Here is an 18,082-nt window from a genome sequence, read left to right as displayed (position 1 = left end):
AGTATTTATAATGTTTATTTTTGTTATTTAAAAGAAGTTAAATGTACTTTCACTACAGTTTAGGTTGTGTTTGTGTTTTTCATAAAAGTGCTACGGAAAAACATTTACAATATCTTTAGAGTTACTGTATAAGGCTTTACCGTTTTTCATTTCCTTTGATATTATTTTTCTCATCATATTTAATGACCTTGGGTCTCAATTAATTTTTTAAAATTAGTTTCCGTGATCTTTTTCATAAATAAAGACGTAAATGATCTTTTTGTAATATTTGTACTCACTATATTTTGTTAGTAATTTAAATCTTCCGTGAGCCTCTGTTTTTCAAAATTAAATATCGATATTTTAGAACATCTCTATATAGCAAAAAAAATTAAGAAATATAACCTTGCTTTCACAATTCACACAGTCTTGGATTTAAACTTTGTGAAGGCGAATAAAAAAATATAATTTAAGAGTAAACAGATAATATTGAATATTAACCTTGTTTTCTTATGAAGTATTTAGTTTGTATTTAAAGTCATTACCCAGATAAGCAAGTTTTTCTCTTTAATAAAAAACATTCGTCTTTACAAATATGGCTCTAAAACTTTCAAATCTTATGCTGAAAAATAGGACATGGCATCTTAGTTCAATAAATATGGTAAGCCCTAATTTCCTTGAGAAGCGTTGAATATGATGCTTATTAATATATAAACTCTTGAAAGTCTTTCAGTTCCAAACCCACACCAGAAATACCAAAAAATAAGTTGGAGCCCTTGATCTCCGCCCATACACAACAAGAGAATGGTGTTGTTTATGATAAGAAACCTTTTCGGATGCTTCTAGAAGCAGGTATGTATGTTTGAATGCACAGTTCTGTCATACTTAGGTTAAATAAAAGTGGTATGAAATCCTATCAAAGTATTAGAACTGTGATTAAATATTTTTTAACAAGTAGTAGGTACTGTGTTTAATGTAATTAATTAGCCTTAATAGCACAAGAGCTATTGGACTTGGTGATTTAGGGTTAATGCGCTAGTTCGCGACCATGCGCTAGTTCTCGACCACTTGAGCGTTTAAACATTAATAATAAGAAAACAATCAGATTATTCGCGCCAAAATCAATCGGTAACACTTAGCACCCCCTACATGATACTAAAAGGATTACCTCAAAAAATCAGTTGACATCGTGCCACAAAAGCATTAGCATTATTCTGTATATTTGAAAAAAAGTTGTAAAGCATGTTGCAACAGAAAATAGCGAGTAAGTGAACAGATTTTTAAAAAAAATTGTGTGTCTTTATTATATACAGTGGCGGCCAGCTAATTAAAAACGACACAAAATTTAATTTTTTTGGAAAACCATTTTATGCAGTTTTACGAATGATATTTATTTAAAAGGGTTAGACATATTAAACACATTCTACCATAAATCAATAGTAATCTATTCAAAAATCTAGGGAAAAAAAAATGTTTACAAAATTAATGGACAACAAATTAAAAACGAATTCAATATTTTTATTTATTTATACACGGGATCAACCCCATTACAAAAAATATATATATTTCTGAAAAAGAAATAAAAGCTATACTACCTAACCACTAATTACTAATTAACAATAATTATCAGACTTAATCTTAATACCAAGGATAATTAAACCGTTTTACAAGTAGTAACAATATTCTCTCAAAATCAGAACAATTAACAATGCAAAATTAGCTAAGAAAAAACAAAATATATTATTATCAATGACAATGATCAAATGTATTTCAAATCATTAATCATGGAGCAAAATTAATTCAAAAAACAAAATCCTACAAACTCTTAATAAGACTCCTAAAATGCAATAAGGAAATTCCTAAAACTTCAATTCCAGTAGAGTTTACCAGCCTCAAGGTCCTTTCGACAGGCGAGTGCATAGCATAGTTGGTACGATGATAAGGCAAAGAATTGTTGGTTTGGAACTTTGTTGGTTTTGGCGATTTTGATGATTTTAGTGTCGAAAAGGAGTTTGAATTCTCAATTGTTTATTCTGGTAAAGCCAATAATTATATTGTGTGTATGTATCGTTCCCCAAATTGTAGTATAAGTACTTTTTTAGATAGGCTTGAATAATTCCTTTTAAAATTTTCTCCTAAAAATACTATAATTCTTGCTGGAGATCTTAATATAGCTTTTGAAGATGGGGAGAATAGGGCTACATTGGATTTAATTAATTTGCTTTCCTCTTTTAATATTTCTATGCATGTTAACAGCCCTATGCGTGTAACAGGTACATCAACAACCATTGACTATGTTGCCTCCAATATACAGGAGAATGTAATTTGTAATGTATTTGATCCAGCTTTGTCTGATCATAATGCCATCCTGGCTCAGGTGCCATTCAGAAAAAGATACAAATCCAGAGGTTTGGGTAGAATTTACAGCACAAGGAACTTCCGGTCTTTTGACGCAGGATGTCGATCTTTTAATTGGGACTCAATATTTTGTGAGCAGGATGCTCTTGCTTCATTTCACGCATCTCTTTCAAAGTTAGTTGATAGATACTTTCCCGTTCACCCATTAAAAAATCGATTTAGGGACCGGAAAAGATGGTTAACTCCTGGTATTCGCATTTCCGGTCGTAATCTTAGATTTTTTGGTATTTTAAAAAAGTTCTACCCGATAAATAATTTTGTATTGTCGCTATTCTCGAGATATCGAAAAGTTTACCGGAAAGTTGTGTGTGAAGCGAAAAGACTCTATTATTCCAAACGTTTGAAATATTCCTCCAATGAGCAACGCGAAGCGTGGTCAATTGTTAATGAGGTTGTGTCCAAGAGTAATGGCTCTCAAGAAGTGCGGATTGATTCTGACATATTAAATAAGTACTTTTGTTCGGTTGCTGATATCCTCACAAAGGGTCTCTCTTTCACTTATGACCCTCTCAAATTTTTACCTACCACTAGTGGAAACTCATTTTACCTCAGCCCCACTACTCCCAGGGAGATTTTTTGCACTATAGGATCGATGAAAAAGAAAAGGGCATCTAGTGACGATGGTATTTCAGTGAATTTATTGGGAAAACTTCCTTTGAGTGCTATTCAGGCTCTTTCTGATGCTATTAATATTTCATTTCAGTTGGGCACATTTCCTCTTTGCCTAAAATTAGCAAAAATTTTGCCTCTTTATAAGGGTGGTGATCGTTCTAGTCCATCCAACTATAGGCCGATTTCAATTTTGTCTACTTTATCTAAGTTAATTGAAAGACTTATGAAGGATCGTCTTTTAAAGTTTCTTCTGGGGGAAGGGGTTCTTCGAGATGAACAATTTGGTTTTCTATCAGGGAAAAGCACCTCTGACGCTATGTTTGATTTCTTGTCCAAACTTCTCCAGGGTGTTAATGGAAGAGAGGCGACTGCGGCGGTGTTCTGTGACTTGTCCAAAGCTTTTGATTGTGTGAGTCATAGGATACTGCTTCAGAAGCTTTCTGCTTATGGAGTTAGGGGTGTTGCACTGAAGTGGTTTGAGTGCTATTTGTCTGGTCGCGAGCAGTCTGTATACCTTAATGGTGACTTTTCTGGTAGGGAGTCTGTGGATTGTGGTGTTCCACAGGGGTCAGTTCTTGGTCCCCTTCTATTTCTTGTATACATTAATGATCTTATTACTCTTAGCATATGTGGACATTTTACATTGTTTGCTGACGACACAACGGTTTTATGGTCGAATAAAGATCCCAAGCAGCTTGTCAGAGATGTTGCAGCCGATCTCCTGAAATTAAAGCAATGGTGTGATTCCAATCAACTTTGCTTAAATATGTCAAAGTCCCACATTATTGGTTTCAATTTTCAAGCTGAGAGTCTGGATTTTGGTGAGAACGCATTGGACATGGTAGACAATTCTGCATTTCTTGGTTTAGTCATTGATAAAGATTTAAAGTTTTCTGACCATATAATAAAGTTAAATAAAAAACTTGCTTCTGGCTGCTTCTCTGTTAGGGCAACCGTTCATGAACTGGGGAGAGATGTTGCTCGTGATGTGTACTTTGCTTTGTTCGAGTCGCATTTAAGGTATGCTCTTCCATTTTGGGGTGCATGTTCAAATTATCTGTTTCAGTCTGTTTTTGTGCTGCAAAAGAGGGCTGTCAGAAGTTTATTTAGGGCCCATTCTAGAATGCATTGTGGTAATCTTTTCAAAGAGAGCCGTATTTTGACCCTACCATCATTATTTATTTTGGAAACTGCATGTTTAATATTCAAAAATAAGAACAGTTTTCCAATCCGACATCACAGTTATCCTACCAGACAGATTAATAATATTCCCCTTCCTATTCCTCATTTTACATCTATCAAAGATTCATTTATATATCGCGGTTTAATGATTTATAATCACATTAGCGTGGAATTAAGAAGTGTTCAGTCTTTGCGCCAGTTTCGTTGTAAACTGAAGTCATATTTGCTTCTAAAAGCCTTTTATTCGATTGAAGACTTTTTTAAGGCTGAGGATGTTGTGTAGTAGATGCTAAGCTTTTAATCTGTTAATTTTAATTTTGAACATACCTTTATGTGTCCCTTTATCTCTGCTACCTTTGTCTACATGCATGTATTTTATTTTATAAAGATTTTGTTTGTAACATTTTCTCTTGCATTTTTTTTTTAGGCATTTTATATGTTGTATAAATTTTTTATATTTGTTTTGTAAAATCTGATTTGATTGTATTTATTTTCTGAAGCTTTGTCAATAAAATTCGTGTACATGTACCAAATTTTCGACAATAAAGTACTTGAAAAAAAAAAAAAAAAAAAAAACAATCGATTTGCCCTCAGATTACGGTATGGAATATTAAATGAAATCCTATTAAGTAGTTCGGGACAAATCACAAGGCCATTCAAAAGTTTATAAATAAACACCAAATCATTCTCAGTGCGTCTCTTAAGTAAACTCCGCATATTCAGCAAGTTCATTGCTTCATCATAACAATAGTCATTAGGAACTGGAATGCGAAGTTTATAAAGGCAGAATCGTAGAAATTTATTTTGAACCCTCTCCAGTGCCATACAATTATTCATGTACAGAGGAGACCAAATTATTGATTCATACTCCAACAAAGAGACAACAAGTGATATGTACAACCTTTTGCAAGTTTCAACCGACAGATCCTTACAATTGCGCAGGACAAAACCAAGGACCTTAGATGCTTTAGTTATAATAGTATTTACATGGGTTTTAAAATTCAATTGTTCATCAAAAAAGATACCAAGGTCCTTTACTACTTCAGTGTACCTAAGATTAACATTATCAATAGTATAGGAGGAAGTTACCCGTTTGTTTCTTTTGTAGAAACTAATGTAACTGCATTTACCCACATTCAGAGCCAAACTGTTACCAACACACCATTCACACAATCTATTCAGATCATCTTGCAAGAGAACCATGTCTTGTTCTGAACTGATCACCTTATAAAACTTTAAATCATCGGCAAATAACAAAAAATTACTATTTTTAAAGCAAACCAAAATATCATTAATGAAAATATTGAACAACAGGGGAGAACAATGACCACCCTGTGGAACCCCAGAGGTCACACTGATAAGATGCGACCTAGCATCCCCAATTTGTACCTGCTGAAATCTGTCAGAAAGAAAACTCGCAAACCAGGCCACCAAACAATCTGAAAAACCAAAAAGTCTCTATTTTTCTGATAATAAGCTATGGTTGACACTGTCAAATGCCTTGGAAAAGTCTGTATATATTACATCTACCTGTTTACCCCTCTCCAAAGCACTTAACAGAGCACCCTGATACAGCAATAAGTTTGTAATAGCAGACTTGCCATGACTGAAGCCATGCTGTTCATTTAACAGAAGTTCTTTGCAAGAAAAATTATTACAAGATTTGGTATAGTCATGTTTACACCAGCCTGCCGAGAAGGTAAGACATTATTATCTCCATTATAGACAGTAGAAAAAAACCTGGCAAACCCCTCTGCAATTTGTTCACAACCTGCAAACTCCCCATCATTATAGGTCATCAAATCAGGAAGCCTATTCGTTGCTCTCCTGTTATTAAACTTATACCAAAAACTTTTGGGGTTTGTATAAAGTAACTGGTCCAAATTTGAAATAAAGTTCTGGTAACAAGTCTCCGTTAGAGTTTTGCACCTAGCTCTAAGATCTGAAAAGACTTCGTAGTCTGCAACAGTATGACTAGACTGATATTTTTTATGTGAAATTTTCTTTTGCTGGATCAAGTACTTTAACTCCCCTGAAAACCAACTGGGAAAAGACGAGGTTTTGAATCTCTTAAGAGGCACAAACAAAGCTATAGCCATATTCAATATATGATAGAACTCTGAAACCGCATCATCAATTTTAATTACATTCAAAACATGGTCCCAATCAACTCCACACAAATAACTATTAACACCCAAATAATTTGCATTTCTAAAGTCATAGAAGAACTGTACAAAATTTAAAGTTTTTTCTTTACCATTGTTAAAAGTTAATTCAAAATGATAAGGCTTATGATAGACAGATTTATCAAAAACACAGTCAACAGCTTCACTCACCACTAGATCATTCCTATTTGTAAAAGTGAGATCAAGAAAGGCATTTCTATCATTTGGCACAAAATTCCTTTGAAAAAAGTTAAGGTAAGAATAAAACTCCCCAAGTATTAATCCACATGAGTTAGGTGGGCATCTAACAACAGTTCCAAACTCATCATTTTCCCAAAGAGCATCCGGAACATTAAAATCACCAAAAATAATAAAGTCATAGTTTGAAAATTGTTGCCTGAGAATATCAACTGACTGACAATGTCCTTCATAAGAATCCGTATTGGACCCAGGTGGGATATACAACCCTCCAATTACAAAACTACTCCCGCCCACATTACAAGCTAAAAACAACTGCTCAACTGAATTGTACTGTAATCTGAGTTTTTTGGCATTTATAAAGTATCTAATGTAAATTAATACACCTCCACCTCTGCGCTTATTGCTTGTAAGAGACGTTCTATCACAGCGAAACAGATTGAAAGATTTTACAGCCAATTCAGCATCCGAAAAATCATCAGAGAGCCAACTCTCAACAAATATTAAGATATCATAGTTAGAACATATAATATTATTATGTAATTCCTGAAGTTTAGTACGTAAGGCACCTACATTAAAACAAAAAACTTGTAATGGGGTTACTTCAAGTTTTTTCGATGATTCTGAGCATGTCTGTTAGTTGTAATATAAGGCATATTGTTTCTGTATCTGATTGTTAAGTTTTCTTCGCCATCGCTTTTGCGCTTGTTAAGCTCATCAAAAATCATAGCCGAACACTTTCGTTGTAGGGGGGTTGTAAGGTCACTTTTAACTTTGAATGCATGCCCAGAAGATATGTTCGGAGCCTTCAAGACATCCTTAGCGATCTTGTTATTGGAGAATATTACCTTTAGTGGACGGGTCCTGTTATCCACTTGTTTCCCCAGTCGAACAACTTTAACAATGTCCCTAGCTGCTCCCTCTTCTTTGATCGATACCAACATCTCCGCCACTTTCCTTTTGTCTTCCTCAATCCTGTCACGAATCATGTTTGAATTTGATTCACACACATTATGAACAATAATATTGCTGGCCCTCTCAGCCCGGTCATTTATCTCAGTAAGTAAGGTATCCATATCTGATGATTCAGAAGATGGTGGTTTGTGCTGTTCAAGTGATATTTTAACAGAAGTCATTTCTGTTTTAAGCTCTGCAAATATTTTAATTTTACACCAAAAAAAATCAGTATTTGGTAGGATATCCTTTAGCTTCTTTTATTGCTAGACATCTTCTTTGCATAGATTCTATTAAAGTTTGACAGCAAGTAATTGGGATGGAATACCAAGCTTCTTGAACACCTTTCACTAGTTCGTCCATGTTTTTAAATTGCTTTGGCTGAATTATTCTTTTAAGATCATTCCACAGATTCTCTATCGGGTTGAGGTCTGGACTACACGAGGGCCATTCAATTACATCAACGACGTTTCGTTCAAACCACCTTTTTAGTGAACGTGCTGTATGCTTGGGATCATTATCCTGTTGAAATTTCCAGGTAATAGGTAATTTTTCTTCTGCATATGGAAGCATCACATTTTCTAATATTGATTTGTATTTCTCCTGATCCATAATTCCATCTATTTTATAAATTGGTCCAACTCCATACCATGACATGCAGCCCCACATCATGATTGAACCACCTCCATGTTTAACAGTTAATTTTGTGAATCTTGGATTTAATTCCTCACCAGGTGGTCTTCGTAAGTACGACCATCCGATCCGATGCGATTAAGTTTTGTTTCATCCGACCAAAGTATATTTTTCCATTGGGTAAGGGTCCAACTCAAATGATCGCGTGCGAACTGCAATCGGAGTTTACGATTCTTCTTTGAGACAAGTGGCTTCTTTCGGGAAACTCTTCCAAATAGTTGAAACTCATTAAGTCGGCGGCGAATTGTTCTTACCGATGGCTTCGGATCGTTTTGTGCATACATTTCACGTCTGATATCTACTGCTGTTAAATGGGGCGACTTTTTTGCTAAACGTACCATAATTTTATCCTCTCTTGCGGTTGTTATTCTAGGCCTTTTCTTCCTAGGTACATTTCTAACCGTGCCGTGAGTTTTATAATGTTTAATAGCATTATGAACCATAAATTTAGAACATTTTTGCATTGCTGCAACTTTACTGTATGAATGCCCTTCTTGAATCAAATTTAAAATTACTTGTCTTTTTTCAGGGTCACAACTCTTTTTTTTACCCATAACGTTTGTTTTATATTGACCTTGTATTACTTAAGTGAGACACCAACTAAATGATAAATAAATGCTACACATTCATATTCGACAAAAATTGATAAAAAAAAACAAAAGATGAATCGTTTTTATTTAGCTGTCCAAGGTATTTCTAAATTGTTAAAATATCAGATTCCAAACCTGTTTCAAATCCAAATATTTATGCATGTGCAAGCTTAACATGAAGTGATAAAAACATTTATGTGCAAATAGAAAATATACCATATGATTTTAGCATAAAATATTAAAAATTGTATCGTTTTTAATTTGCTGGCCGCCACTGTATGCTTTATAAAGACTTTTTGATAACTTTTTCACCAAAATTTTGCTCAAAATATATTTTTTTATACTAAATATTAGGTGGTCGCGAACTGAATTCAAAATAATAGTCATTTTTAGTTTTCGGCCGGGTGGTCGAGAACTAAAGTTTTACGACCATTGTTAAATCGTTAATATTAAAATATTCATTTCAATTAAATGTGGTGGTAGTTCTTATATCTTGTAAGAAAAATATGATATTTCCATTAGTTTAGTTCGCTACCACCTTTTTCAAAACATATAAATTATAAATTTACTGCTAAAGTTTGATGGTCGAGAACTCCAAAACTTCAATTTAGTTCTCGACCACCCATCTTTTTGATGAATTCTATGCTCGATTCTATGTGTTTCTGGAGCGTTAAACTGCCTCGCCTGCGGAAAAAAACAGGGTCGTTTGTGCAAATGGTCTGTACTTACAGTTATGTTGTAGTATGTCACACTATATCAGAAAAAATGTATAATACTGTTGAACTCTAAGGAATGCCTCAGGCACGTCCGCTCGTTCGGAACTGTCCTCTATCTTGATTGCAAATGTTTTATTTTTCCAGTGGCACGTAATAATAAAAATTCTTCTCGCACTCGCTCAAAAAATGCTGCTCCAAAAAGAAAGATGTTTACGTATTCACAAGAAAAATTAAAAACGGCTTTAAAAGACATTAGAGAGAATGGACTTAAAATTCGTGAGGCCAGTAGAAAATATCTGGTACCGAAGACGACACTACTTGATCGGTTATCAGGAAGAAGGCCTGAAGAACTTAAAAAACCTGGACCTGCTCCCCTCCTAACTGAGGAAGGGGAAAAACGTATTAGGAATTGGATTATAAATATTGCTAAATGCGGGTTTCCAATACAAAAAGATACTTTTATAGAGACGGTGTCACTGATAGCGAAAGAATCTGGCCAGGAATTATTTAAGGACAACACACCAGGACAAAGCTGGTATTTAGGATTTTTAAAAATGAATCCGGAGATATCTCTAAGAGAAGCGAAAAACGTTAATAAGGCTAGGGCAGTGGTCAGTGAGACTTCAATACGAAAGTGGTTTTTAGATTTGCGAGAATATTTAACTAAAAACAACCTTATGCAAATATTTAGTGAGCCCACAAGAATCTTCACTTGTGACGAATCCGGGTTTTGTTTATGCCCTAAATCAGGAAAAGTTCTGGGACCTAAAGGTTACAAAAATCTTTACGACATTAAACTTGGAAATGAAAAGGAAAATGTAACTGTTCTTATGATGTTTAATGCAAGTGGAAACATTTCCTCACCTTTAGTATTATTTCCATATGTGAGACCCCCAAGAGCTCTTGTCGAAAATATGCCACAAGGATGGGTGTTAGGGAAATCTGAGAAAGGATGGATGACTTCAGATGTTTTTTTTGAATAAATCGTGAATGATTTTCATAAATGGACATTGGAAAACAATATTCCTAAACCACTAATTATTTTTATTGATGGTCATAAATCGCACATGACTATGTCGATAAGTAAATGGTGTGATGAAAACCAAGTTATTTTATATGCGCGACCCCCCAATACAACCCATATAATGCAACCTGCAGATGTAAGTTTGTTCAAACCAATGAAAACCGATTGGAAAAAACGGCTCGCAACTGGCAAAGTAGACCAGAGAATATTAATTGTCCAGTAAGCAAAATAAATTTCTGCAGTATTTTCAATGAAGTATTGTCGAACAATGTAGAAGAATTTCAAGCGAGTATCAAAAATGGGTTTCGGAAATGTGAGTTGTTTCCGTTAGATGCCGATTCTGTTGATTATACAAAATGTGCCAAGGATATAGCTGAAGCTCTTTCAACAAACAAATTACCCAGGCAAAGGCGATCAAGTGAGGGAAGGATCTCACAAAGAGGCTTAACATCAGCAAAAAAAGTAATTCTAACAATTAAAGAAAATTTACAATCTTATGGAATTAACCCTGATGTAATTCTAAATGAAATACAACTTTTGCAAGAGAATATTGAAAAACAAAGTCCATAAAAACGCAATAGTATTATGAAAAATGCTGTAATAGAAGCACCAAAAGCTCTAGATGATTATCAACCCTCTAATCAAGTAGCTACGCCTCATGAAGTAGAAATAAAACCCTCTTGCTCAAGTAAACCTGACTTGCAAATAATTGATAATGATAGTGATGATGTTCTAAAGGTTAAAGTCTTAAAATTATCAGCTGTTACCAACAGCTTACCGCTGCAAACATCAAATAAACCATCATGTTCTTTTACAAAAGCATTTGACAATCATTTGGTATACCCTGAGCCAATCAAGCGAAGTAGTAACACTAACAGAAAAAAACCGTTCTTGAAAACACCTAGCGCGATTTCATCTAGTGAGTGGAGGAAATATTATGAGGAAAAAGAAAATGAGAAAACAGAAAAGAAACTTAAAACAATTCAGAAAAAAGAAGAAGGAGAAAAATTAAAGGGAGAAAAGCAAAAACCTTTAAAGGCTTTGAAGAAAAAACAAAAAAAAAATGGTGAAAATCCTGAAAGCTTGATAGAGCAAAGTAAGATACCATGTGCAACATGCTTCGAAGAACTTAACAGTGATACGGACGACGATGATAAGAAAAATATAGGATGCGACTATTGTGAAAAATGGTATCACAAAAAATGCACCAAATTCATTGATACCCCATATAATATTGCCGCAATTCAAGACTACAAATGTGATGAATGTTAAAGTACGTTATTTTCAAATTTAGTTTTAACTTTTTACTTTATTTGTAAGCGCTAATTTTTTTTTTTTTAAGCCAACCCACGTGTTTTTTTCTTTAACTTTTTTGTTCCTATTTCCTATCTGGTTTTTTTTTAATTATATAGAGCATTTTTATTTGTTTTGTGTTTTTTTTTAAATAAATAAATATTTGTTTTTGTGTTATTTTTGGTTAAGGCTTGTTTATTAAGGTTGTCTATACTATGCAATCCAATCGCCTTAAAGTTGTTTAAAAATGAGTGGTCGAGAACTAACATTTAAATGGTCGCGAATCATGTGGGATGGTCGAGAACTAGCGAAATGGCACTTTTTTACTATTTTAGTAAAAAAAATAATATTTAGAATACACCACAATTAAAAATATTTATTTAAAGTAATTTAAAACTGTTTAGAGATTTAGAAAAAGTCACTATGGTAAGTGATAGATTAATATTTCAATTTTCACAACATTTGAAAGTGAAAATTTTACTAAACTGGTCGAGAACTAGCGCATTAACCCCATATGGATCGCTAAATTCAAGATATAATTTTGTAATGGATATTTATGAAGTTTAAAGTATTTTAACAACACTTAATTCTCACATTTCTATATTGGGTAGTGATGGGATAATTGAAATTAAAAATCACTCAATCCTAATGATTTTAAAGCTAGATTAGATGCTAACGATTATGAAAATAATCATTATGATGTGTTTATGGAATAATAATTTGAATTCTTTTTTTAAGATATTTAAAAAATTAAGTAGAAAATTTAAATTTAGTATAAAGTTCTCACTTACAAGTAGAGAATCAAAATTGGGTTTCAAACTCTATTCTGACAACTTTAATTTTGAATAAATTGATATGGCTTGAGATGCAAATGTGCTCTTTAAAATTATTATGAATATGAGAGATTTATGATTGAAATATTAATTTGATTATTGAAATGATGTGATTTGATCACTAGTGTGATTTAGTTAATTATGGTATGATGTTATTATAATGTACCTACTTGTGTAATTTCTCAACATTTCTCAATATTTTTACATTTAACCACTAATATTAATTAATAAATTTCTTGTGTTAAATTTCTGTAAAAGATTTTAAAATACTTAATATCAAAGAGAGGTAGAAAAATATCCAATGTATTTATTATATGTATACCTGTTTAGTGCACCTTTATTTTCTCATCATATTACATGTTACTATTCCAGGTAAAAAATACTCATGGTGTTTATGTGGTAGGAGCCACAAACAGCCACTTTGTGATGGAACCCATAGAGGTGAACAACTAAAAATAAAACAAAAGTAAGTGGTAAAGATTACATACTAATTGACAAAAAAGAAATCTGATTGGCTCTTAAAAAGTGCTAAGAGCAGGGTCATAGTTAGATGGCAGTGAGGGGGTGCTGGAGCTTAACAGAGCACCTAGTAGACCTCTGGATAGCTTCTTTTCAAATTTTTACTAAATTTCATCAAATTGATGCGCACTTACTCTCTTGGGATATAAATAATTCAACAAATATTTATAATTTACATAATACGCAAATAATGACTTAAGTAGTTTATTTTGCATGCAAGAGCATTCCTATGTGTGAGGAAGGTTTTGGTATTTACGATTTGTAGGCTTAGATAAATATTATATAATAAGAATAAATGAATAATATATATTTGCTATAATAAACTTTCAATATAAATCATATTTAAAAATGTATCCAAAATATCGAGCGCCCTAAGAAAGCTTCTAAGCAACCCCTGAGTGGCGATCCCTAATTATTAAATTAATACCTTTGTTTTTGTTAAGAAATATCACTAAAAATTTGTTTGGTTTCTGCCAATGTCGACTTTATAGTACAGATTAAGGCGACTTCTTTAGAATTTTGATAAATTTTTATTTTTTGTTGTATTATTTGCTGGAATTTTTAAATTACAATTAATTAAGACTTCTAAAATGCTTTTACTGCCAGTGAATTTAAAACAAAAATATTGAGGTTCTAAGATTCTAATAAGTCTTAAAATAATTGTATCATAAAGCCTCCCAGATAGCCCAAAGTTTAGCCAAATGTAGGTTCTATCATGAAGCCTGCCTCACTCTTTTCAACTTTTTTGTGTAGATGAAGAAAGGTACATTCCATGTAATTATTAAGACAGGCCTCTTTGTTTGTGTGTTTAAAATATCAAAGATATATTTCGGATCAGTTATAGGACGACGGAAATGATAACAGCGCGTCGAACGTCGGCCTAAAATTTTGGAAAAACATAGTTACAAATATTTTAACTACTTCAAAACTCTGGAGATATTTCCTGATGACAGTGGCATAGAATGGAATTTTGCGAAATCATTATAGAAAAAGCTAATACTGATGAACTTTTTTGAAACATTTTCTTTACAGATGAATCATTTTTCCCATTATAAGATAAATCCTTCCACTGTTCGTTATTGGTCACAGAAAAATTAGCATAGGTTCTTTGAATATAGTACCCAGTATCCTCAAAAACTTGGGCCTAGGAGAGTATGTTATTGTTATAGAATCATTCTTCATTGATGGTTCTCTGAATGCCCAAAAATATCTAGTCCTACTACGAAACCCATTTCTTCCTGAGGTACAAATTTCCCCCAAATTGTATATTTGGAATTGCTTCCATTTCAGCAAGATGGTTGCCATTTTGGACAATTTTTGTTGCGTTATGTTTATTATTTAAGTTTAAAGTTTTTTTTTTATTGGAATAATTTTTATTATTATTGAGAACTTATACATTATTTTAATAGAATACTCTTTAATTATCATACTTTACACCGCATAAAATATTTTGAGGAAACAGAGAAAAAATGTATGTACTTGAGAAAACTTATAAATATTTTATAACTACTGGATAGTTATAAAATTTAAAAAAAAAAATAACTTAAAACAACACTAAGCAGAACGACTTTGATAAAAATTAAAAGACCATGTTACATTTTTTTATAAAATAATTTTCCACCCATACATCGAAAAATTTTGTCCGAATTCTTTTCGCAGCCGCAGATTCGATATTTCAATTTGACTATTTTTTTTTATTTTGATGAGTTCTATTAGTTCATGAAATAACTGCCTAACATTAATTAACACTCTGTTGTATATTCGGTCTTTTGGTCGGAGCCCTGGGTCAATTTATTTCTCTTAAAAAGCAATGAAAGTATAGTGTCTCATTATTTCCGGCATCCGGTATGTGTTGTACTGAAGAAATAGATGGTAATAATATTAATGGTAATAATTATTATATTCTTAACTTGGTTAATTTTTTTTGTTGAATATAGGTAAAAAATACAACTTCAGCTGATCGATCTTTATAATTTGGTCGATGTTTTGATTTTGGCAACTCTAAAATATACACAAAAACACAAACATAAATTCTGGCCAGTGGCGTAACAACACTGAAATTTGCTGTGTTCGAAAAATCGTACGGAGCTCCCTACCCTTACGGCCTCCCCCTGTTTTTTTGACCCTTGCAAATCATAAATTAAAAATACAATAATTTATTAATCTTAAAATAGTTTATTAAATAAAAATGTTTTTATAATGATAATTACATAGGTTTTAATGTATTAATCAAAAATACCGAAGATGATTGTCTTAATTAATTCAATTTGACAGTAGGTACAAATAAACTTATTCATTAAAAATGTTTCTTTCCTGCTTTGGCTACTGCAAATGCCTTTATCAACTGACAAATATCAAGGTTTCGTGCAGTTTCATTTTCAATGTTCACTTAATGAACTTAATCTTTCTTGTACCATTGTAGACCTTAATAATTTTTTTATAATTTTAAGTTTCGAAAATGATCTTTCTGCTTTCGCAATAGTAACTGGAATAGTCAGAAACATGTAACACGCAGTTATTATTTCTGAGAAGCTAGTGCACGATGAATAGTTTTCAATCAAAATGAATTCTAACATTTGTTTCGTTGGCTCCATTTTCTTTACACTGTTGCCAAAACAAGCTTTGAAAGTTAACAACTGATTTAAATTACATTTAAATAGCCAAAAATTCTTTAACAAATTTTCCGTTATTATTCAGCAGTAGTAAAGGAGCCCCTGTGTTCGATGGAACACAGTTGACTGACAATTTCTAAAGTTTTAAGATTTAAAAGCCAAAAGGTTACAAAAGATAATATGAGAAACATTTTATCAAAATGAAAAGACTGCAGATACACTTATTTATATCATTTTGGCTAATAATAATTGTAAAACCATAATAAGTACAAAGATTTATAGGATTTTCGTGGTCTACGGTTTTTTTTTAATTTTTAACCATCTACCTTATACTATACTGTCTTTTAATTTGCCTAGCCTTTCTGGCTCTTGCCTATTTTTTGATTGCTAAAGATCTTTAGCTAGTATAATTTTTTATCATCTAGAATGTTGCTATGTACAGTGTTCTTAGTTTTTTTTTGTTTTTATGTTGCTAATTAAGTTGAAATAAGCATTACTGAGATTGTCAACGTCCTGTTTTTTATTTATGTTACTTGGGTGTTTTTTATTCTCAATCATTTTATTTAGTTTCTTTTTATAATTTTGCTGTCTAGATAATTTTTCTTTAACCAAATGGATGTTGAAACGTTTCAAAGAGCTCAAGTTGTTCTTGAATTATTGTTAATAAGTACCTGAGGTTTTTTTCTTTTATGCTCAGTATTCTAGCTGTTAAATTTCTTGACGTTTGAACGATGTAGACACCATCGTCATTTAGTTCTCTTGCAATTTTTTCAGATATTACTGATATAGGGTATTTTAAAGATTTTTTTTTCAACTTTTTAGATTCGTTTTTGAGCTTTTTTGATTAGTTTTAAATCATATTTTCTTAATTGATTTATGTGGATAGTCATTATTTAAATGAACATTTTTAATGTTTAAAATTTTTTTTTGTGTTAGTTGATATGAGGCCTTCTTTAAAGTATAACATTTTAACCTGTTTTATTTTGATTTGTTAATAAGAATTCAATTGAAATACATAAATAATTACTAGGAATTTTTAAAAAGCTATCGCGGGTGCAACCAAATTGGCCCACCATTTTCAAGATTCTGAACAAAAACACAAATTTCTGTTAAATATTAAACTTTTATTATATTATGCCTTCATATTTTAAAGTCAATACAATAATTAACCAAACTAATCATTGAAATGATACAAAACTTAAATTAGCAAGAAATTTTTTAATTTTAAAGCGGTCGCGGGTGCAACCTTAAATTATCGCGGGTGCAACATGTCTAGCATAAGCACAGAATAAACGATCTCACAGAAGCGAAGGCTTGCGTCGGCTCCTTTGATATCCGTGAACCAGTTTTTTATAAGCCCAACTGACAGATGCACCCGGCGCAAATACACTGAGATATCTCGTAAAGTTGTAGTAAACGCATACACTGAACGAAGTGCTTTTATTTTTAAAATCAAAATGGTTATATTCATATAATATGGGAACAAACTACAAAATTTAGTTACATTTCAAATAGGATTTTTTTTTGTTAAGGCTTATATTGGTCCTTGCTTTTTAGAATAATTATAATAATTATTATTTTTATAAAAATTGTTATTTGACAGTTTTGATACACGATAGAGGTGTAGGTTAGTTTACTTTTAATTTGTTTTGGAATGGAATTTTTGTCTTAGTTGTTTTATGATAATGGTAAATAATATTTGCCCTTAGTAAGGTACTAGCTGAGAAAAAGTCTGCTATTTGTGTGATGTTAATATGTTAACAAGATACATATACATATGTACATAGGTAGGTATTTTTAAATTAAATTTTAGCTGGAAGGTTTATACGCAGGTATGTTTTCTCGTATGTTTTAAACACAACACATTTAAGAGTAGGTGTCATCGGCTTTTATATATTTATATATAAAAAGATATATGTATGTATTATTATATACATATGTAGGTACCACACATACGTCCATATTTTATAAAGGTATTATACGTAGTATAGTCGCCGTCCATTATGATAGTCTGGAATAAAATATAAGATATTTAAGGGTTTTACTACTACCATATTATGCACTTGCATGGGTAAACCAGTCCATGAAAAGACAGATAATTGAAAATTAAAGTCATTATTCTTTGTCACATAAAAATACTGTATACCTAAATCAACCTTAATATTTTTATCTATGTACAATGTTATGTACCTGCACGTATGTACACATACATAGATACATATGGTTTAGGTATATACATATATGTTTATTAAATTAAATAATGTTTATTCTGTATTTATTTGCATGACACGACA

General features: G+C 32.1%; 1 protein-coding gene across 1 annotated transcript in view; it reads left to right on the top strand.

The window, feature by feature from the left end:
* Nucleotides 1-385: 385 nt before the first annotated feature.
* Nucleotides 386-18,082, top strand: part of LOC126740810 (CDGSH iron-sulfur domain-containing protein 3, mitochondrial) — a 22,956-nt gene continuing 5,259 nt past the window's right edge. The window contains exons 1-3 of the mRNA XM_050446994.1: nucleotides 386-640; nucleotides 705-831; nucleotides 13,030-13,123. Of these exons, the coding sequence (XP_050302951.1) occupies nucleotides 575-640; nucleotides 705-831; nucleotides 13,030-13,123 (287 nt within the window). The 5' untranslated portion in view covers nucleotides 386-574. The remainder of the gene's footprint in view (nucleotides 641-704; nucleotides 832-13,029; nucleotides 13,124-18,082) is intronic.

This window comes from Anthonomus grandis, chromosome 9, assembly GCF_022605725.1.
Source record: "Anthonomus grandis grandis chromosome 9, icAntGran1.3, whole genome shotgun sequence".
In the NCBI taxonomy this organism is placed as follows: Eukaryota; Metazoa; Arthropoda; class Insecta; order Coleoptera; family Curculionidae; genus Anthonomus; species Anthonomus grandis.
This window is presented reverse-complemented; position numbering and strand designations above follow the sequence as displayed.